Source organism: Eriocheir sinensis, chromosome 7 (genome assembly GCF_024679095.1).
Source record: "Eriocheir sinensis breed Jianghai 21 chromosome 7, ASM2467909v1, whole genome shotgun sequence".
Taxonomy (NCBI): domain Eukaryota; kingdom Metazoa; phylum Arthropoda; class Malacostraca; order Decapoda; family Varunidae; genus Eriocheir; species Eriocheir sinensis.
Window position 1 is genome coordinate 6,217,060 of NC_066515.1, and position 21,776 is coordinate 6,238,835.

Below are 21,776 nucleotides of genomic sequence, written 5' to 3' on the forward strand. Positions count from 1 at the left end.
AATTTTCACCCATACCCTTCCCGGCCCTGACGTGCCTTGAAATATACCTAGATCTCAACACTCACCAAATGAAACATACAGCACTAGCAGAAGAAATGCATTAAAAACAATCTCAAGACGATAAGATATTAAGAAAATTTCCCAAGTTCTTTCTAGTTAGCCTTCGCGAGCACCCAGCCAATCATCATCCACCCTCAGGGGGTTATGACCTACAGGTTAGGAGCCCTAAGTTAAAGACATAAGGTGACTGGGATATTTTAGTGTTCTGGTGTATCGCCGCCCTTTTTTAGCAGCCGCTTTCCGGCAAAGATGGTATCTTTTGTTGTTTGATATTTATGTAAGTTGTTTTGTGTAAATACTGTGAATGAATATAAAGTTCATATAACCTTTCCGTGTGGTGTATCTGAAGCTCTCCATTGCAAATCAGGAATAAATAACCTTTCTGCCAATAAACACCGGATTATTTGGTTTTGTATAGGTAATTAGCGGGGATCTAGATGTTATAATCTCTGGTGTCTTTTTTTAAGGGAGGGGCATATCGTTTTTTTTTATTTTTATACTACCGTTCCTCACTATTGGCATCACTCATCACTATAATGGGCGGTAATATCTGACCCAATTGATAAATGATTATAGTGGACCGATTACTATTTAATTGTCGCCGGGTATTTGCCATGACATGTTGGCTCCGTTTGATCATCAGCAACAGAGCCGCAGAAAGGCCAACCACGCCTGCCAACCTCACGGATGCGACAAGTTTTCGGCAGCATGCTTTCTAATAGTCATTATGTGTGTGTGTGTGTGTGTGTGTGTGTGTGTGTGTGAGTGGGGGGGGGGGGGGGCGTGTGTATGTGTGTGTGTGTAAAATATGTAATCGTTACCCAACACCTTATACCATATTTGAAAAAGAGAAAAAGAGAGAGAGAGAGAGAGAGAGAGAGAGAGAGAGAGAGAGAGAGAGAGAGAGAGAGAGAGAGAGAGAGAGAGAGAGAGAGAGAGAGAGAGAGAGAGACTTCTATGACAAGTATCTCACGTAAAAAAAGTAAATGTTTAAGAATGGTTAAGTTTTGAAGATTTCTCACGTGTCTGGTTATCCGGGTATTTTGATTTTTTTCCTGGCGTTTTAGGGTTTGAAAACATTAAGCCAGTCACTATTTTTTTGTTCCTCACGTTTTCATTTATATTTTATTCTCGCTTGATTTGCCGATGTTGTATTTTTTCCTCTTCTTTTTCGCCTTTCTTCCTTGCCTTTTCACCTCCCTTGGAACAATTTCTTACTCCCTCTCCTCCACCTCTTCCTCTCCTCCTCCTCCTCCTCCTCCCCCTCCTCCTCCTCCTCCTCCTCCAAACATCACTATGTGACCTACAAAAATATTCGCTTTCTCAGACTGCCGGAGCCAAATTGAAAACGAGAAATGAGTAGGAAAGAAAACCCAGAATATTACGTCTAGCATTTTTAGGCACCGCGTGTGTAGCGGCAGCCTGAGGTATTATTACCTTGAATTGAATCGTTCTCTTCCTTCTGCTCTTTAATTCATTTTTCTTTATTTCCTCCGTGTACACGAACCAATGCTTACCTACCTCAGGCCTCAGTGGCTCATTCACGGCGGTCATTAATCTAATCACGCAATGTGCAGAGGCATTCATTGGTTCGTGGTGGTGATGGTGGTGGTGGTGATGATAATGGTGGTAATATGTTGGTGATGATGTTAACTTCGTTGACGGTATTGGTAGTGGTGTTGGTAGTGGGGGATTATGTTAGTGTCAGTGACAGTGGTAACATAAGAGCATAAGAACACAAGAACATAGGGAGACTGCAAGAGGCCAAATGGCCTACACAGGGCAGCTCCAGATTCCCTCCCACTACCACCAGTCATCCTCGTCCATGCAGCTATCAAGTCTACTCTTAATACAAGCTATCGTCCCTGCACTCACTAAGTGATTGCTGAGTCTATTCCATTCCCCCACCACCCTATTACTAAACCAATGCGTGCCTATTTCCCTCCTAAATCTATACTTGTCTAATTTAAATCCATTACTGCGTTTTCTATCCTGCTGGCTGATTATCGGAAATTTACTTATATTTTACCCTTGACCCATTTTAATACTTCTATCAGTTCTCTCCACACTCTTAGTCTTTCTAAGGAATGTAAGTTGAGAAGTTTCAGCCTATCTTGATATAGGAGGTTCCTCATCCCCTGAATCATCTTGGTCATCCTCCTCTGAACTGATTCTAGCAAGTTGATGTCCATTCTGTAGTGTGGGCACCAAAACTGGACAGCATAATCTAAGTGTGGTCTAACTAACGCTAAATAGAGTCTGAGGATGACCTCTGCACTTTTGTTGGTTACCGTTCTGTTAATAAAGCCTAAAACCCTGTTAGCCCTATTCCTCGCACTAATACATTGCTTCCTTAGTTTTAAGTCACAGTTCACTAACACTCCCAAATCCCTTTCACACTCAGCTTTACCTATCGCTGTGGAATCTAAACTATACCCGTGTAATGGATTGCGTGTTCCTACACTTAGTACGTTACACTTGGTGATGTTTAAATTCACCTGCCATTTCTCTGACCAAGCTGACCGTTTGTTGAGATCCTACTGCAGTGCTCTAGCATCCTCCCTTGTCCTAATAGTGTGTCATATTTTGGTGTCATCCGCAAATTTACCGATGTCACTAGTCATACCATTGTCTATGTCATTGATGTAGATAATGAATAAAAGCGGGCCTAAAACTGAACCTTGAGGAGCCCCACTGGTAACATTACCCATTCGGATTTTTTTTACCGTTAATGGTAACCCTCTGTTTCCTGTCGCTAATCCACGCCCTAATCCAATCATAAACCTTCCCTCCTATTCCATGTGCCCTTACTTTATTTTACAGTTTCTGGTGTGGTACCTTAAGGAAGGCCTTACTAAAATCAAAATAAACTACATCGTAACTCTCATCATTGTCAGCTGCCACGTATAAAAGATTAGTAAGGCACGACTTTTCTTTAATAAACCCATGCTGTGACTCGTGAATTAAGTTATGTCTGTCAAAATGGTCCCAAATACTAATATATGATATTGACTCAAGCATTTTACCTATAACTGGCGTCAAACTAATCGGCATATAGTTTTGCATAAAATATTTGTCTACCTTCTTAAATATTGGAATAACGTGTGCCTGCCTCCATGAAACAGGCACCACCCGTGTCTAGCGACTTCCTAAAAACTTATGTTAGCTGCCCACTGATTTCAGATTTACATTCCTTTATTACCCTGGGGAAAATTTCATCTGGCACTGGCGCCTTAATAACTTTGAGGCTATCTATCTGTCTAATCACGACCTCCCTACTTACGTTGATGTTGGTTGATCCTTCTCCCTCTTCTCCCCTGTAGATCTGTTCTCCCTGAGGTATATCGTCTAATCTTTCTTTGGAAAATACAGTTAAGAAATATCCGTGGTGGTTTGTATTGGTGGTAGTTGGTGCTGATGGGTGGAGAGGAATGGCAGTGAATGAAGCTGAAACAAAATAATGAAATGGATGGTTTAATGGCGGAGGTGAAGGAAGAGAAGAAAGGGGTGAACGACAACTAAATAGAAAAAAAAAAGAACAAGAACAAGAAGTTAAAGAAAAATATTGATATATAAGAAAGAAACAAAGAAAGAAACAAACTAAGAAAAAGTTGAATTATAAGGAGGCCCAGCAGCAAAGACGATTACGGAAAAAGGGAAAAGAAAGAAAATTAAAAGAAAAGAAAAAGAAGAAGAAACTGAGAGACTCGATGCACACACACACACACACACACACACACACACACACACACACAAACGAACAAATATCACTACAAGTACACGACGGTGGGTGACATTCAGGAATAGGAGGAAGAGGAGCAGGAGGAGGAAAGCAAAAGGAGGAGGAAACATGGAAACATGGACTAGCAGGCAGCAGAAAGCCTGTTGGCTCATTACTAGGCTGCCTGCGTTCAGTGATTTAATCAATCCGTTTGCCATAGGAGTGGCTTGCAGGGAAGGATTAAAGCACTTGTGTACCTACTCTTGGGAACGTTCAGTTCACACCCGTTGCAGCAAAGTGGCGATCAATGCGTTTCTTGAAGGAGTTGATGGTCTCTGCGCTAACCACTTCTGAAGGAAGGCTGTTCCAGTGGCGAACAACTCTATTTGAGAAATAACTCCTGCCGATGTCGGTATTGCATCGCTTTGCTTGAATTGTTTTTCCGTTGTTTCTTGTTCTCAGGTTAGTTTGTAGCGTGAAGAGTTTGGAGTGATCAACGTTGCTGAGCTTGTTCAGGTACTTAAAGACTTGTATCATGTCTCCCCGCAGTCGTCTCTTTTCCAACGTGAAGAGGTTGAGTCGCTCGAGTCGTTCTTCATAGGGTTTCGTCCTCAGTGATGGTATCATCTTCGTGGCGCGGCGCTGTACTCTCTCAAGTAATTAAATGTCTTTCCTGTAATTAGGAGACCAGAATTGCACGGCGTATTCCAGGTGGGGCCTTACCAGCGAATTATACAAGGATAACATAACTCCCGGCGTCTTGTATTCGAAGTTCCTCGATATGAACCCAAGCATTGTATTGGCTTTCTTACAGGCGGACTTGCAGTGTTTTGTTTGTTTCAAGTCATTGCTGATGGTGACCCCGAGGTCTCTTTCCTCTTGCACAACATGTAGTGGTTCGCCACCTATGTGGTATATGTGGTTGCTGTTTCTGGATCCAATATGCATTACTTTACATTTGGTAGTGTTGAAGGACATCTGCCATTTTTCCGACCACCGAGTGATCAGGTCCAGGTCTCTCTGGATAATTTCGCAGTCTGCCGTCGTGAGGGCCTTCCCACCCACCTTTGTGTCGTCGGCAAATTTTGTAAGATTGGATTTTAATCCTAGTTCTAGGTCGTTGATGTATATGATGAAAAGTATGGGTCCCAGCACTGACCCCTGTGGCACTCCACTTGTGACCGGGAGCCACTCGGAGGCCTGTCCGTTGAGTACAACTCGTTGTTTTCTTTCAGTGAGCCAGTCTTTGATCCACGCTGTCAGATCGTCGCCTAATCCCGCCGACTTAAGTTTCTTGAGGAGTCTTTCATGTGGCACTTTGTCAAAGGCTTTCTGAAAGTCTAGATATATAACATCACTGGGGATATGATTATCCCAGTTTTCATAGATACCTTGGAAGAAGTCCAATAAATTGGTTAAGCATGAGCGCTTGTTCCTGAAACCGTGCTGAGCATCGGAAATGATGTTGTCTTCAAGGAACCTAACGAGTTTGTCTCTGATGATCTTCTCGAGGATTTTACCCGCCACTGAGGGGGAGGATCAAGAGATGCATGGACACAAGCTACAAGTCTACAAGTAGCAGGTAATAAAAAGAGTGAGTACTCATAACGAGAGTTTATGCTTTAATATTCTTCACTGTTATTAGGAGAGTAGCGCCGGAACAGGAAGAGAAGGAGAAGAAGAAGAAGAAGAAGAAGAAGAAGAAGAAGAAGAAGAAGAAGAAGATTGATTGATTGATTGATCATTTATTGTTGCAGGTAAACAACAAGGGAGAAGGGAGGATGTGGGGGCACATTGTTCCCCGTGAGGACAGCCGTCTCGGAGGCATCAAGGAAGGCCTTCCAGCGTACACCATTGACATTGCTGGTGCGGTGACTACCAAGATCCCGGTGGCGAGAGTTAGGATCCCCCACAAGAACAGTCGGCTCCTCATGAACATAATCAGGAAAGTTTGCAAGATTTAAAGCCCCCGCATGAACATACGTGTTAACAAAAAATAGGGTTTCATCCGTATGGAGTAAAGAAACAGTGATATATTCAATGCCCTCATTAATACCCATTTCCTCAAAAACTATCGCCGTCCCCTGTCTGACATACGTAGCCATCCCCCGGGTGCTGCCTGCTGCGCCATCTAAGACATATAAATCATAACCCCTCAGGTCCGACACCCGCGGCCCAACCTCCTGAAGAGCAACGATATCTGGCCTATGAGTTATTACATAGGAATGAAGGTCAGTGAAGCGGGCATGCAGCCCGTTGACATTCCAAGTTAAGAGGCGGACACACCCACTGGTCAGGAGGGGGTGGTTGTCGTTCAAGGAGTGGGGTGATCCGGTGATGGAGCTCGGCCACCTGCTGAGTCAGGGAAGCAAACTGCGCCAGCAGCACCTGGAGTGTAGCCTCCCACTGCGGTGGAGGATCAGCAGGTGAAGGCGAAGGACCCGTCTGGCTATGGCGGGGTTCGGCCGTTCCTTTGGCAGGTTCAGTCTTCACAGCCAGTGGGGTTGCAGGGGTGGTCGGCATCTGGCCCGCAAGTGGAACCACACTATCCCCACTATCGACGTCCATGGCCTCACCAGCAGACTGCAGGGCAGGGCACGGGGCCGGGGCTGAAGATGGAGCAGGGGCTGGGATGGAGAGGAGCTCACGCGCAGGCTGGGACGTGGAGACTCGCTGCTCCAAGGCCGCCACCCTGGAGATCGTCGCAGCCAGCGCCTCCTGCAGCTGGGTGACCGCAGCGAGGATCTGATTAAGGACAGGGTTCGACCCAGCAACAGCGGGTGGACTGGCAGCTGGCACAGGGGGGACGGTAGGCTGCGGCTGGGGTGCCGGGGCAGAAGTCTGGCGAGGCACAGGGGTGGCAGCAGATGAGGCTGGGGCAGCAGGTGTGGACTTCCCTGGCAGGGGCGGAAACTCGAACGTCGAGGGAACCCCCGGGCCCAAGCCGAGGACTGAGGGAGAGGAGCAGGGGGGAACACAAGCCTAGGGCGGCCCTGCTGAGGGTGGAGGTCAGGCGCCGCGGCCCTAGATGGTTTAGGCTTCACCGGACAGGAGTGGTAGTGGACATTGTGCTCACCACCACAGTTACAGCACTTTCGGGGAACGGGTGTGCCCGCCTGGATCCTCTGGAGGCAAAGAGCTGATTTGTGCGTGCCTGCACAATACCTGCACCGAGGGGCCGATCTGCAGCGCCACTCCTGATGGCCCCACCGGCAACAGTGGCAGATGATGTCAGGCTCCATGATGTAAATACTCCAACTTACGACCCGAGAGGGAGCACTACGTCGGGACGTGGACGCCACCCAACCACCGTTCAAGCTGCGAGCGGGGGTGGGGCCGTGCCTGCATACCTGCGCACAGGAAGTCTGGGGTCGCAATCAGGTTGGCGTTCATATAGAGAGAGACGGCACATGGATGATGACGGTGTGCGCTGCCGCCCGCTGCATTCCACGAGCTGCTTGTAGCTAGGGGGGCCGTCATCCCCTCACCGTGAGATAAGAGCGGACCTCCTACCTTCCTGGCTCCAACTCACAGCCACTGCTGCAAGAAGAGAAAGCAAACCATTCGCATTGCTGGGCTGGCGTCAGCCCGGCCTCGACGGGGAAGTCAAGGCGGCGGCGGGTGGGGCGGCGCGGGGCAGGCGTGGGGCGGGCTGCAGCAGCAGGATCCGCGGCTGGGTGCGTGTCCTCCAGGGGCAACTCACTGTCGACAAGGACAGTCTCGGAGCAACCAGACTGCACACCCTCCATGGGTGCGGCGGCAGCTTTGACAGGAGAGGCAGGGGGGGGTAGGCGGCCAGGATCATCCGGCTTGAGCCGCTTGCTAGCTCTGGCCACGTGATCATCCGAACAAAAGCGAGGGTCAAGTTCTGTAGAGTCCTCCAAACCTTCAGTCTCTTCAGACCATAGGTGCCGTTCCTCAGGGGCAGTGTCCGGAAGCCGCCGAGTAGGAGTGCTCGTCCGCCATGTCCCCTAGACACCGTTTATTCCGTGGAAGGCAGGGCATCCACGGACGGAGCAGCAGGAGAACGCACGTCTACACAGCGCGGCCGTGTAGACGAGACTTGAAGGAGAAGATGAAGAAGAAGCAGAAGAAGAAGAAGAAGAAAAAGAAAAAGAAAAAGAAAAAGAAGAAGAAGAAGAAAGAACAGGAAGAAGAAAAGGAAAAGAAAAAGAAAAAGAAAAAGAAAAAGAAAAAGGAGGAGGAGGAGGAGGCAGATGATTATGACGCTGAAATGACGCTGAAAAAGAAAGTAAAAGAATAAAGGAAAGGAGAAACTTATAGTAACATAAAAAAAATAAAGAACAGCGAGAATAGAAAAAAAAACATTTAATACCAGAACGAAAACGAAAAGGAAAGTGGAAGAAGAGAGGAACAAAGAAGAAAATATTATAAGGAATAGGAAATTAGAGAAAAAAAAATAACGTCGAAAAGAAACAAAAATGAGACAAATGAGAATTGTTGAAGGGAAAAAGAATCAGGCACACTGGAGGAGATTAAAGGCATAAATCAAGGCGTATGAAGAAAGACAAACGTTTTAATTGGAAAGAAACGTTGAGTAATAAGTGAAAAATAGTGAAGTGGCACTCAGGCTCATGTTTTCTTGGAGCTCACTTATTAACTTTGAGCTCCAGTTGTGTGATACTTTACTGTTTTCCTCATTCAAGTCGTCTCTCTGCGCAATGTGTGTGTGTGTGTGTGTGTGTGTGTGTGTGTGGGTGTGTGTGGTATGTACCTTGGTTTCTTTGATCCGTTTCTCTTTTTTTTGTTAAGTTTTTTTTTGCCTCCTGTACTCTCTGCGTCTCATATTTCTCTTTTTTTTCCTCCACTGCTTGTTGTCTCCTACACGTCCTTTGTGTGGTTATGAGTGAGTTTCTTGTGCCAGTGCGTGTATATGCTTTGTTGATCTTGAATTCTCTCTCTCTCTCTCTCTCTCTCTCTCTCTCTCTCTCTCTCTCTCTCTCTCTCTCTCTCTCTCTCTCTCTCTCTCTCTCTCTCTCTCTCTCTCTCTCTCTCTCTCTTTTATACTCACCTTCCCCTCTACTCTCACTCCTTTCCTCCTCTCCCTCTCTCTTTATCCTTCCACGTTTTTGCAGCTTTTACTCACCTTTTAACTTTCCAACTTTTTTATCATGGAAGGGAAATGGTGCAGAGGAAGAGGACTTCCGACTTAATATTAAAAAAATAAACTCATCAAACTGGCGTTCCCTCAGTTTCATTATTTTTACTCAATTGTTATTATTGATATTTTCATTTTCAACTGTATTATTTCTCCTTTTTATTTTTTTTCTCACCCTTCAGTGCAATTAAGGAAAGTCAATGTCATACCTCTCCCTTCGTTTATGCCCCTTGTCCTTTACATTTCTTTGTTATTATCGTTTACGTTTAGTTTTTTTGCATTTATGAATTCAGCCTGCCATGTTGTCTTTTTGATATTGGTCCTAATTTATTGTTATTTCTTCTGGTCTTTAATGTTTTTCAACTATAATTTGTTTTTTTTCTCTATTTGCATTCCTGTCTGTTTGTTTCTGCCTGTCTTTTCGTTTGCCTCTGTCGCTGTCGGTATGTCTATCTGTTTGTCTCTCTGCCTGTATGTGTGTATGCCTGTTGGCATGTATTTTCTCTCTCTCTCTCTCTCTCTCTCTCTCTCTCTCTCTCTCTCTCTCTCTCTCTCTCTCTCTCTCTCTCTCTCTCTCTCTCTCTCTCTCTCTCTCTCTCTCTCTCTCTCTCTCTCTCTCTCCACGCCTTTAGGTGTCCGTTCACCTTTTCTTCCCACTAGCCAAACTGCATTGAGGGACATGTTGAGGGAAGGAGGAGAGGATGCTCGGCAGAATAAAAGTTGTGTACAGATAGAGGGTTGTGTAAGATGGGTGTTAGGGGTGAAAGTGCTGATAGTTGTGAATGAAGGTGGAGTTGGTGGGTGAAGGTTGAAAATGGGCTTTCCAAAACGTTTTTCTACGGTCGTTGTAAGAAAGGAAAGAGTAAAAAGAGAATGGGCTGTGGTGTCTGGTAGTTGCTGCGCTTGAGTAAGACTGATTGAGAGTGATGGCAATGGGACATGGAGGGTGAAAGGTAAATGGAAGGTAGTTAGGAAGGTTGGTGAATGCTATGGGTAGGAAGGAGAGAGAGAGAGGGAGATCAAGATAGTGGTGATAATAGTGGTGGAACGGAGGGAAGAATTGGACCCAGCTGGATATAAAAAAAAAATAATAATTGTATAGCTTTTGAGAGGATCAGGGGAGATGGGGGAGGAGGAAGAGAGAGAAAATGAGGAAGAGGAAAGAATCCGAAGAGCGTGCGAGTTTTAAGAGACAAAAATGAGGTTGATACTTGTGAATAGGGAAGAAAAGGAAGTTAAAGTTAGAAACTCTTTGAATATCAGAGAGAGAGAGAGAGAGAGAGAGAGAGAGAGAGAGAGAGAGAGAGAGAGAGAGAGAGAGAGAGAGAGAGAGAGAGACGAGACGAGAGAGACGAGACGAGACGAGACGAGACGAGACGAGACGAGACGAGACGAGACGAGACGAGACGAGACGAGACGAGACGAGACGAGACGAGACGAGACGAGACGAGACGAGACGAGACGAGACAGATAAATATAACGAATGGGTAATGGGAAGGTACTTAATGGGCTTTCGTGACCATCAGGTGTAATTAGTGGAGGAGGATTTTGGGTAAACGAAGCGGTGGTGGTGGTGATGGAGAATGGTGATCGCTGTTGTCGTGGTGCGGGTGTGGTAATGGTGGCTGCTGGCGTGGTGAAGGAAGAAGAATGGGTAAGGGATATGAGGGAGAAGATCGGTAGTAGATATTGAAAAGCTGGTGGAGGTGGTGGTGGTGGTGGTGGTGCTGCTGCTGCAAAAGTGGTGCTAGTAATGGATTGTTTTGTGTTTTTTTCTCATATTTTAATGTTTTGTTTCTTTTCATTTGACACTTCTCTGTTGGTTCATGCATCCCACACTTGTATTCCATCCGGTCTGTCATTACTCAATCCGTTAGTCACTCTAAGTCACTCCCATCGTCAGTCTTGTATACCGTTAGTCAGTCAGTGTGTCTGCCATTCCAGGTAGTCATTTTGTCATAATTATCAACGCATACTCTAGTTCTTTCATAATGGATTAATGTTTAATCTCCCCCCCCCCCCCTCCATCATCCAGCCGGTGGGTCTGTCTCGTTCTGCAATTAGTTGACGTCACTTAACACTCAAGTATCAATTTACAGGCCGCTTGCTCTCTTTTCCTCGCCTAATAATTGTGTTACGGAGCTTTTAACCCATACTGGCACTGGTTCATTAATTAATTAATGGTCCTGTGTCTGCCGGCTGGCTCTCGCTCTGCATGACTGGATCTTATATCGGTCATTTCATCCTTCTGTGTCTCTGTGTGTGTGTTGTCTGTTTGCCCCGCCGTTTTTCAGGGTGGTTGACTTTAATAGTATTCTCGTGTGTTGGTGTTCATACATAAACACTAAATAATTCACCTTTCCACGCAAACCTAGTGAACACAGTTTTTTTTTTTGTCTTATTTACGCATGTGAGTTCTTAGTATAATGATATATAGGCAAGTGTTTCCAGTCTAGATAGGTAGGAAAACCGGGGCCCTTTTTCCTAGACACACCCTTTTCCCCAGAGATTTGACCTGACGACTTGACCGCGGCTGCGGACTTTGTTATTATCTTGCCGCACCCATATATTTCGTCTTGCCTCACCCACATCTTCACCATCCCGTCTGTCCTCAAGCGTTGTCCCGGATGTGGTCTCCGCATAGCACCACAGTACTTTCTAGGAAAGGACTCTTGTAGGTTCTGCGTTAAGACACGGAATGATGATCAGAGGATCAGAGGGTTAGAGAATAGGGTTACGACTCTCGCCGCCCAGGTAGACGCATTACTTAGTGAAGTAGAAACTGGCTCCGCTTCCTCCTCTTCTCCTCCGTCTTCCTCTTCCTCCTCGTCCTCCTCCCCTCCCTCACCATCTTTGGTATTCTCTTCTCCTCACACACAGCAGCCCATCCCATCCTCCTCCTCCTTTTTCGTCTCCCCTCTCCCCCCTTCCCACCCTTCCTCCTCCTCCTCCTTATCCCCTTCTTCTGCCGTTTCCCCTCTCCCCCCTTCCCACCCCTCCTCCTCCTCCTCTTCCTGCTCCTTAAAGTACCACCAACCAATTCCACCATGACCATATATACGCGTGTTATGTAAACGTCCGCAGCATTCGAAATAAATTCATACACCTGGAAGAACTTGCTGCAACAGAAAACTTCCACATTATCGCCGTCCCGAAGTCATTGTTGAATACGAATAAAAGAGATTTTATTGCGGTTTTATAACTTAGGCGGCTATTCAATTTTTCTTTGCGACAGAGAAAACATAGTTGGTGGTGGCGTCGTCTTATATATTCGAGCTGGTTTGAATCCACGTGTTATGAAAGTAGAAAGAATAAATAATATATACACCGTTTTCGTTGAAATTAAAAACCGTTCAAGTATATTAATTATTAGCATTGTTTAGAGACCTCCAAACCATACAATTGAAATAGACAGAAAACTATTCGAACAAATTTCTAACATATGGAATCAATTTGAAGCGGTAATTATGGGAGACTTTAACTTATCAGTAAAGAGTTGGGGAGACACGTTAAATATACACTCAGGTCACGATCTATACAGTAACTTATTAGAAAGTGTCGCTTTATCAGCATGTACATAAACCAACTCGCGAAAATAACATCCTCGATCTTGTTCTCACAACTAAAGAAAGCCTAGCTAATGATTTCAATGTTGGTACAGAATTTAGCGAAGCGATCATCGAATGATTTCGTTTAAAATAAAAATAAAAGAGGACATGAAAACGAGTGAAAAAAAAAATCTGATAACCGACGTGGTGATTTTGATAATCGAAGATATTTGCTTGCAGATGCAGACTGGAGCGAAATTTCTGCAGCCTCAGATATAAATAAAGCTTGGGAAACGTTCACATAAATTTTAAGTAGAGCCGTGAATTTATGAGTACCATTCCGTAAAAGACGACCAACAGCCAACTGGAAGCCTAAGTGGTGGAACAATCAACTCAAACGCCAAATTGAAAATAAAAATCGAGCGCGTCGCAAATACTAGTTACAAATAATGAAACAGACAAAATTAAATTCCAAAGATTACGTCGAGAAACGAAAAGAATCATTCGTGTCAATAAAAGAAACCTAGAGCTTAATATTGCAAGCGCCTGCAAAACAAATCCGAAATATTTGTTTGCCTACGTAAGAAATAAAAAAATTATCACCCCCAATATTGGCCCAATAGCAACTGTAAATGGCGAATCCACGAATGATGATAAAGAAGTCGCTAATATACTGAATGATTTTTTGCCTCCGTTTTTACAGAAAAAATCTTATCCGATAGGCAACCAGAAGCCCCAACATATTTTGATGACACATCCTTGAGTAGTATTAGCCACATTGTAGAAAGTGATTTAGTACAAATTATCAATAATATTAAAGTAAACCGCCCAAATAAAACATTCCCGCGTATTCTTAAAGAGGCAAAACATAAGATCAGCAAGCCCCTCTTGATCATATTCTCAAAGTAGCTAAACACAGGAAAAGTACCACTAGAATGGAAACTCGCTAACCTAACTCCTATCTTTAAAAAAAAGGCGACAAGTCACAACCAGGTAATTATCGATCGATCAGTCTAACGTCAATCGTGTGCAAAATTTTTGAGACGATCATTTGCGAAAAATGGTAGTTTTTTTTTTTAAGATAAGAGACTAATTAAGAATTCGCAACATGGTTTTCGAAACAAACGTTCCTGTTTGACTAACCTCCTCAATTTCTTCAACTACATCTTTAATGTGTCTTTAATGGTCGGTGTTGGGACCTGTTCTGTTTTTAGTGTACGTAAATGACATTGACGAGGGGCTATCGTGAAAAATATCGAAATTTGTAGACGACACAAAAATAGCCAGCAGAGTCACTACGACAATAGATAAAGAACACATACAAGCTGATAAGAACATAAGAACATAGGGAAACTGCAAGAGGCCGGATGGCCTACACAGGGCAGCTCCAGAATCCCCCCCACTACTCACGATGGGTGCGGTGTAGTTACAGGGGTTACAGGTAGAGGCTTGATCCTCGTTATACCGGCGGTACTAGGCACGCACCAGTACCCTGTCACCTTACTGCACCCACACCTCACTGCCACCTGTCGTCCTCGTCCATGTAGCTATCCAGTCTACTCTTAAAACAAGCTATCGTTCCTGCACTAACTAGGTGATTGCTGAGCCTATTCCATTCCCCCACCACCCTATTACTAAACCAATGCTTGCCTATATCTCTCCTAAATCTATACTTTTCTAATTTAAATCCATTACTGCGAGTTCTATCCTGCTGGCTAATTCTCAGTACTTTACTTATATCGCCTTTGTTGTAACCCTTGACTCATTTGAATACTTCTAGCAGATCTCCCCGCACTCTTCGTCTCTCTAGTGAATGTAAGTTTAGATGTTTCAGCCTATTTTGATATGGGAGGTTCCTCAGCCCCTGAATCATCTTGGTCATCCTCCTCTGAACTGATTCTATCAAGTTGATGTCCATTCTGTAGTGTAGGCACCAAAACTGGACAACATAATCTAAGTGTGGCCTAACTAACGCTAAATAGAGTCTGATGATGACCTCTGCACTCCTGTTGGTTACCGTCCTGTTAATAAAGCCTAATACCCTGTTAGCCCTATTCCTCGCACTAATACATTGCTTCCTTAGTTTTAGGTCAGAGTTCACTAACACTCCCAAATCCCTTTCACACTCAGACCTGCCTATCGCTGTGGAGTCTAAACTATACCCGTGTAATGGGTTGCGTGTTCCTACACTAAGTACGCTACACTTGGTGATGTTAAAATTCATCTGCCATTTCTCTGACCAAGTTGACAATTTGTTGAGATCCTCCTGCAGTGCTCTAGCACCCTCCCCTGTCCTAATAGTGCGTCCTATTTTGGTGTCATCTGCAAATTTACCTATGTCACTAGTTATCCCATTGTCTGTCATTGATGTAAATAATGAATAAAAGCGGGCCTAAAACTGAACCTTGAGGAGCCCCACTGGTAACATTACCCCATTAGGATTTTTTTTACCGTTAATGGTAACCCTCTGTTTCCTGTCGCTAATCCACGCCTTAATCCAATCAAATACCTTCCCTCTTATCCCATGAGCCCTGACTTTATTTAAAAGTCTCTGGTGAGGTACCTTATCGAAGGCCTTAATAAAATCAAGATAAGCCACATCATAGCTCTCATCATTGTCAGCTGCCTCGCATACTCTATTGTAAAAGGATATAAGATTAGTGAGGCACGACTTTCCTTTAGTAAACCCATGCTGTGAGTCGTGAATTAAATTATGTCTGTCTATATGGTCCCTAATACTGTCAGCTATTATTGACTCAATCATTTTACCTATAACTGACGTCAAACTAATCGGCCTATAGTTCTCCATAGAAGATTTGTCTCCCTTCTTAAATATTGGAATAATGTGTGCCTGCCTCCATGAAACAGGCACCACCCCTGTGTCTAGTGACTTCCTAAATACTTATGTTAACTGCCCACTAATATCAGTTTCACATTCCTTTATTACCCTGGGGAAAAGTTCATCTGGCCCTGGCGCCTTGGTGACTTTAAGTCTATCTATCTGTCTAATCACGAGCTCCCTACTCATGTTGATGTCGGTTAATTCTTCTACCTCTTCTCCACTGTAGATCTGTTCTCCCTGAGGTATATCATCTAATCTTTCTTTGGTAAATACAGTTAAGAAATATCTATTTAACGCCTCGCTAATTTCCTCATCACTATCAATCAGTGATTCTCCTGACTTAAGCGGCCCTATCTTATCCCTAACCTTGGTCTTATAAAGCTGAAAGAAGCCCTTTGGACTGGTCTTTGCTTCCCTGGCAATTCTAATCTCATAATTACGTTTTGCCATACGTGTGTTTTTCTTTACTGCTCTTGCTAAATCGGTGTAACTATCCCTTAGGTGAGTTTCCCCCCTTTTAATTCTAACATATAGTCCTCTTTTCCTTCCTATTTCAGTTTTTATCCTGTCTGTCATCCATCGCGGGTAATTACCTGTTGACCTGACTTCCCTGTGAGGTATAAACTGTGTCTGTCCTAATTTAATCTCCCTGACCAAACTATTGTACTCACCCTCCAAGCTACTGATCTGACTAGTGACCTCACCAGGTATTAACGCCCCTCCCTGCAGCTCTGCAGCCTCTGCAGCTGCTTTCTTAACCCCTCGTAGTCTGCCATCCTGAAGTCAGGTATTAATGTGTTGTTACTGCTTACTCTATCCTCCCATTTAATATTAAATCTAATGTCCTTATGATCACTGTTACCTAATGATTCCCCAACCTCAATGTTGCTTATTATGTCCTCTCTATTATTTAACAACAAATCCAAAATATTTTCTTCCCTCGTTGGTGTTCTAATTAACTGCTTAAGGAAACTATCCTGTATCACATCTAACAAATCCTGTGCCTCTTGATCTCCGGATAAAGTATCCCACTCCTTGTTCCTATAATTGAAATCCCCAATTACACACACATTCCTATATGTCGAACGTTTAATTAAGTAGTTGGGCACGAACATGACAAATGGATTTCAATATTGAAAAGTGCAAGGTTATGCATATCGGAATCAACAACGATCGTATTCATTATAAAATTAACGGAGTGCGACTTTCTGAAGCTAGCAAAGAAAAGATCTTGGAGTAATAATTTCGAACGATCTTAAACCGAGTAAACATTGCACAGAAGTAGTAAAAACTCCCAACAAACTGATCGGATTTATTGGTAGTACATTCGAACATAAATAAAAAATAATAATATTGACACTGTACAATTCGTTAGTTCGCCCACATCTTGAGTATTGCGTTCAATTTTGGTCTCCCTATTACAGAAAATATAATTACAGATAAACTCGTGTCATCAATGTATGGAATGGTCTGCCTCAAAACGTCGTCGAAAACGAAACTATTTTCACGTTCAAAAACCGACTAGACAAATATTTAGAAGCTAACCCGAGCATCCGTTGTTTTTTTCTGGTCTAACAGAAAGTAGTGTTAGCTTAGTCGTCGTGTATGATCTTCCTTCTATCCATATAACATTCCATTGTAGTGTTTCTATACTACATTTTATTCTTCCGTTTCTTACCAGCTTCGGTTGGAGGGACTGGTGGGAGTTGAGGAGCCTTCATCTTTGCTGTTCTGTGTCTCTGACTCGTAGATTAAAGTAAATGGTAGCAAGAACAAACAGCCTAGTTATGACGAAGAGGTATGTTGCTGTTTAATTTTCCTTTGTACTCCTCCCCTTCTTCCTCCTCCTCCTCGTTCGTCCCTCCTTCCCGCACCTCAGCCTCCTCCCTCTCACCCTCCCCTTCCCCTATCCCCCCTTCTTAGCCCTCAGCCACCCATCACTCACCTTTCCTCTCTCTCTTCCTTCTCCTGCTCTTCCTCCTCCTCTCCACCCACCACAGCTTCCACAATTTCTTCTCGTTCTTCACAGCAGGTCCCTCCCCACCTTTCCCACTCTCCCCTCCCCCCTCCACCCACCCCTCCTTCCGGTCCCTCTCCTGGCCGTCGGGTGCTTGTTGTTGGGGATAGCCAGGTGCGTTATGTTGACAGGTATTTTTGCTCCAAGGATAATAACAGGACGAGGGTGTGTTTCGCAGGGCCAGGGGTGGGGTATATATCAGACAGGATTGAGGCGTGTATGGCAAGCGAGGGATCGAACCCTATTGTCTTCCTCAGCTGTGGAAGGAACGACGTTTCCCGTGTGACAAGCGAGGACCTTCTCCTGCGTTTTAGGGAATTGTTAGGTAGGATACGAGACGCTGGTGGGTCGCCGAGGAAGGGCGTTGGCGATAGATGGCTGTCCAGGGCGATAGCAGTGAACAGCAGATTATCAGCTCACTGCGAGCGCAATGGATGGGTGTTCGTGGACAATTGGGACCTCTTCTTTGGCAACGACGCCCTTTACGCCCGTGACGGGATACACTTGACATTCAAGGGTGTTAAGGCTCTCTCAGACTCCAATGAGCGAGCACTAAGTACCCTGAGGGATTTTTTTAGTATAGACAAGGGAGGGAGGAGTAATGGGAGAGGGCATCTAATTTATAATACAACCAGGCAGCTCAATAGTAATTATAGGGGAGTAACAGAGGGCGGGCTAGGAATCTGCTATGCTAACAGCAGGAGCCTCAGAAACAAGATAGGCATACTAAGGGGTTAAGCTTGTGTAGAAAAGTTTGACATAATAGCGATCACTGAGACATGGATAGACACTGCCAATATAATTTTTTTAGTTAGGAATTTGAAATAACGGGTTATCTATCACATGTTTCACAAAGACAAAAAGGGAACAAGGGAAGGTAGAGTGGAGCTATATGTTAAAGACTCACTTAAATGTTCCGTTAACAATTCAGTCAAAACTAACATCAAATCAAAATCAGTTTGGGTGGAAGTTTAGAAGGGGAAAGAAAAACTAACTCTAGGGGTTCTGTACAGGCCACCCAACCTTAACAGGCAGGACACGAGTATATTACTACAAAAGATTGACAGGGCAAGCAGGAGTGAAAATATCTGCGTAATGGGGGACTTTAATTATAGGAATATAAACTGGGAAGACCTAGTGGATGACCTGGAAACCGAGGATTGTCTTAAAGTTATGCAAGATAATCTCCTTAAGCAGGTAGTTACTGAGCCTACCAGAGAAGATAATATAATAGACTTAGTCCTAATTAATAATGGGAACTTCATACGTGAGTTGGAGGTGGGCGGAGAGTTAGGAAATAATGACCACAAAACGGTTCGTTTTAGCTTAGACTGGGCGGAAACCCGCGAACCAAACCCAGTATTGGTGCCAGATTTTAGAAGAGTATATTACAATGGGCTTCGAAGACATCTTGAAGAGGTAAACTGGGAAAATTTAGGGATTCATGAAGTCCAGAACTGTGGGTTGGAGAGACAGGAGAACCAGGTAGAAATAACTTTCAATAATTTAGTTAGAGTAATAGTAGATGGGCAGGGACAGCATATACCCCAGCGAACACTTAGAAAAGAAAACAATGACCCTAAGTGGATGACTCGTGGGCTAAAATACGGGATAGGTTTAAAGAAGGGAATTGATAAGAAAATAAGGAATGGTGAAAAACATCTCAGGGGCCGGTATGTCGAACTATCTAGATTAGTGGAGAAAAAAACACCAGAGTTGCAAAAAGGAACTATGAGATTAAAATAGCAAAAGAGGCGAAAAGTAATCCTAAGGGCTTATTTCAGATGTATAGAACAAAACAAGGGAGAAAATTGGACCGCTGAAAGCAAACACAGGTGAGCTAGTAGAAAATTACGAAAATATGAGTACATTGTTGGACGACTACTTCCTTTCAGTATTAACACAAGAGAATCGAACGACTATTCCGGAAAGGGTTCAGGTGTACGAGGGCGGGGATAGCGACAAATTGAGGGATATAATCATCACCAGGCCAGGATGAGATAGATAAACTAAAGAAGAATCAGCCACCAGGATCTGACGAGATATTTCCGCGAGTATTAAAATAATGCAGAGGTACTCAGTGACCCACTAACCGTCATCTTTAAGATGTCGGTAAATACTGGTTAAGTGCCCAGCCTATAGAAAGTAGCTAATGTGAGGCCGATTTTCAAAAAGGGGGACAGGTCAGCTGCTTCCAACTATCGCCCAATTAGCCTAACATCGGCTATAGGCAAGATGCTGGAGTCCATAATAACCAGGAACATTCGGGAGCATCTAGAAAAACATAACTTAATTCACGACTCACAGCATGGGTTTATTAAAGATAGGGCATGCCTCACCAATCTCTTGTCCTTCTACAATAAAGTATTTGAAGCGGTAGACAGAGATGAAAATTATGATGTAATATATCTTGATTTTAGTAAAGCATTTGACATAGTTCCTCACCACCGACTGTTGCTTAAATTACAGGCTTAGGGAGTAGAGGGTAATTTTTTTAACTGGGTCAAGGCGTGGCTTAGGAATAGGCGAGAGACCTCTCTGTGTGTGCCCAGCGCATTATGGATGTGACTGTCTTTGGAATGGAGCCATGTACTTTCTCTACTCTTCATGCTAAAAAGCCTTGGTTTAATCACTTATCTGCTATCAAAGATATCGAGGCGGTTCACAAAAAAGTACCAAAGCCTTTGCACTCCAACTAATCATGATCTTTACATTTCCGCCCGGAATCGTGCCATAGCTATTCTTCGAATTACTAATAATTATTTCATTAATTGAAAATGCCACAACCTTGCTTTCTATAATTCCTTCGGGGACTTCTGGTACTTAGCAATATATATCTCACACAGTTTTACTCTTTCATCTTTCCCTCCTATCTTTAATCCTGATGGCAGCACCGCCGTCACATCTGTCTCTAGGGCTGAACTTTTTGCTCTAACTTTTCTAAATACTCCACTCTGGACGATTAAGGGTGTATTATTTATCCTACTCATCCCCCCTGTGACTACATTATGCCTGTTATTAAGATTTTTAGGTGATGTTTTCTATGCCTCCTCCGGGCTCAGTCCTCAAATGGAGTTGTTCTTATTGTCCAAAACTAGTATTGTCTAGGTGTTTGATCCTCTTTTCTCTTCCTCTCTCACTCCTTTCCTTGGTCTCCTGTTCCCTCCATTTTTATTTTTATTCATTTTTCTTTACTGTTCTTCATTTTTATTTTCCCTTTCTCCCTTCTTTTCCTCTCACTCTTCCTCTTCCACCTCACCCACGAGTTATTGGTCGACTCTTAAGAAAAGAGGAAACAATGTCTGGTTTCCGCCTCTCCATTCTGCTCTCATCTCGTCATTCTCCTCCTCCATCATCTTCTTGTCGGTTCTCCTTCACTCTCAATCTTCAAACTCTATTTTCTTCCTTACTTTTTTGTTGTTCTGTTCCTTTCTCGCCCCTGTCCACTTTCTCGTCTTCGTCCTCCTCCTACTACTCCTATTATTTTTTCGTTCTTTCTTTCTTTCTTCTTCCTCTTCTTTTTTTTCTTCTTTTTCTTTTTCATCTTCTTCTTCTTCTTCTTCTTTTTTTTTTCTTCTTCTTCTTTTTCTTCTTAATTTTTCTGTCTTTCCCCAAGGTCTCGTTTACAATGGCCAGGTTCTCCATCATACCAGGCGGACATTGATATGCTCCTCCTCCTCCTCCTCCTTTGGCTGGGTGAGGCTGAGATAAAACGGTGCTCAGGCGAGATTAGGTGTTGGCCGGGAGATGAGTCTGAGGGAGGCTGTGGCGTGTGACCCTCGAAAATGACGAACACGTGGCCAAGGGTCAGAGAGAGAGAGAGGATATTTCTCTCCGACGATATTGTTATGATGTCACAGGGAACGATGACGTCACGCCCGCATCTCGTGCGCACTGGTGCCCAAAGCCATGGCGAGAGCATGGGAAAGCCCCTTCTATTACGTTATTTCAATGCAGCAGAATATGAAACTAGTACAGAATGAAAGTTTTGTAATAGGTTGGAACATTTATGCACCTAATCGAGAAAATTAACCAAGAGAACAGCAAAAAATGCTGAAGTCGAGCTGTCACAGATGCTGTATTTCGTCCATACTATACTATATGTGTGTTTTATATTTCCTTTTTGTATCCCTACCAAAATATCGGTGACTAAAGCAGTAAGGAATGTCGTACCATTCTATTATAGTGATGCAAAAACTGGCCTAGTCTACTAATACATATTGTGACATATGCCTCACTAAATTTCCAGGAATTTTAATGTTTTCAGCAGAACTCAACAGTAGTACGTATAGATTTATAAAACAGTTACCACTTTTTCTAGATACACCCCCACAACATCAGAGAAAAAAAAATTATAATAAAAGTAACCCTGCACATTATTCTTCTAAGGCAGCTGATTTATAATGATACCAATTTGAGAACCCAGCCCCTAGTTGGTGTGACAAATTTGGGTGTATAATTATAAAGAT

The 21,776-nt window shown here is 43.8% G+C and overlaps 1 protein-coding gene across 1 annotated transcript; it reads right to left on the reverse strand.

Annotated features, from left to right (window-relative positions):
• Positions 1-5,297: 5,297 nt before the first annotated feature.
• On the reverse strand, positions 5,298-7,530 carry LOC126995281 (uncharacterized). Its single transcript, XM_050854770.1, has 3 exons — positions 7,314-7,530; positions 6,072-6,732; positions 5,298-5,307 (listed from the first exon to the last, which is right to left on the reverse strand). The coding sequence occupies exons 1-3, from the start codon at positions 7,528-7,530 to the stop codon at positions 5,298-5,300; spliced, it is 888 nt and encodes a 295-aa protein (XP_050710727.1).
• Between the last annotated feature and the right edge of the window lie 14,246 nt (positions 7,531-21,776).

Excerpts from the sequence above, each read along its gene's own strand:
- LOC126995281 (XM_050854770.1), bottom strand. The coding sequence starts at position 7,530 with ATGGAGGGTGTGCAGTCTGGTTGCTCCGAGACTGTCCTTGTCGACAGT. Across the intron at positions 6,733-7,313 it reads CTCTTCTTGCAGCAGTGGCT|TCCTCGGCTTGGGCCCGGGG; the intron begins GTGAGTTGGAGC and ends CCTCTCCCTCAG.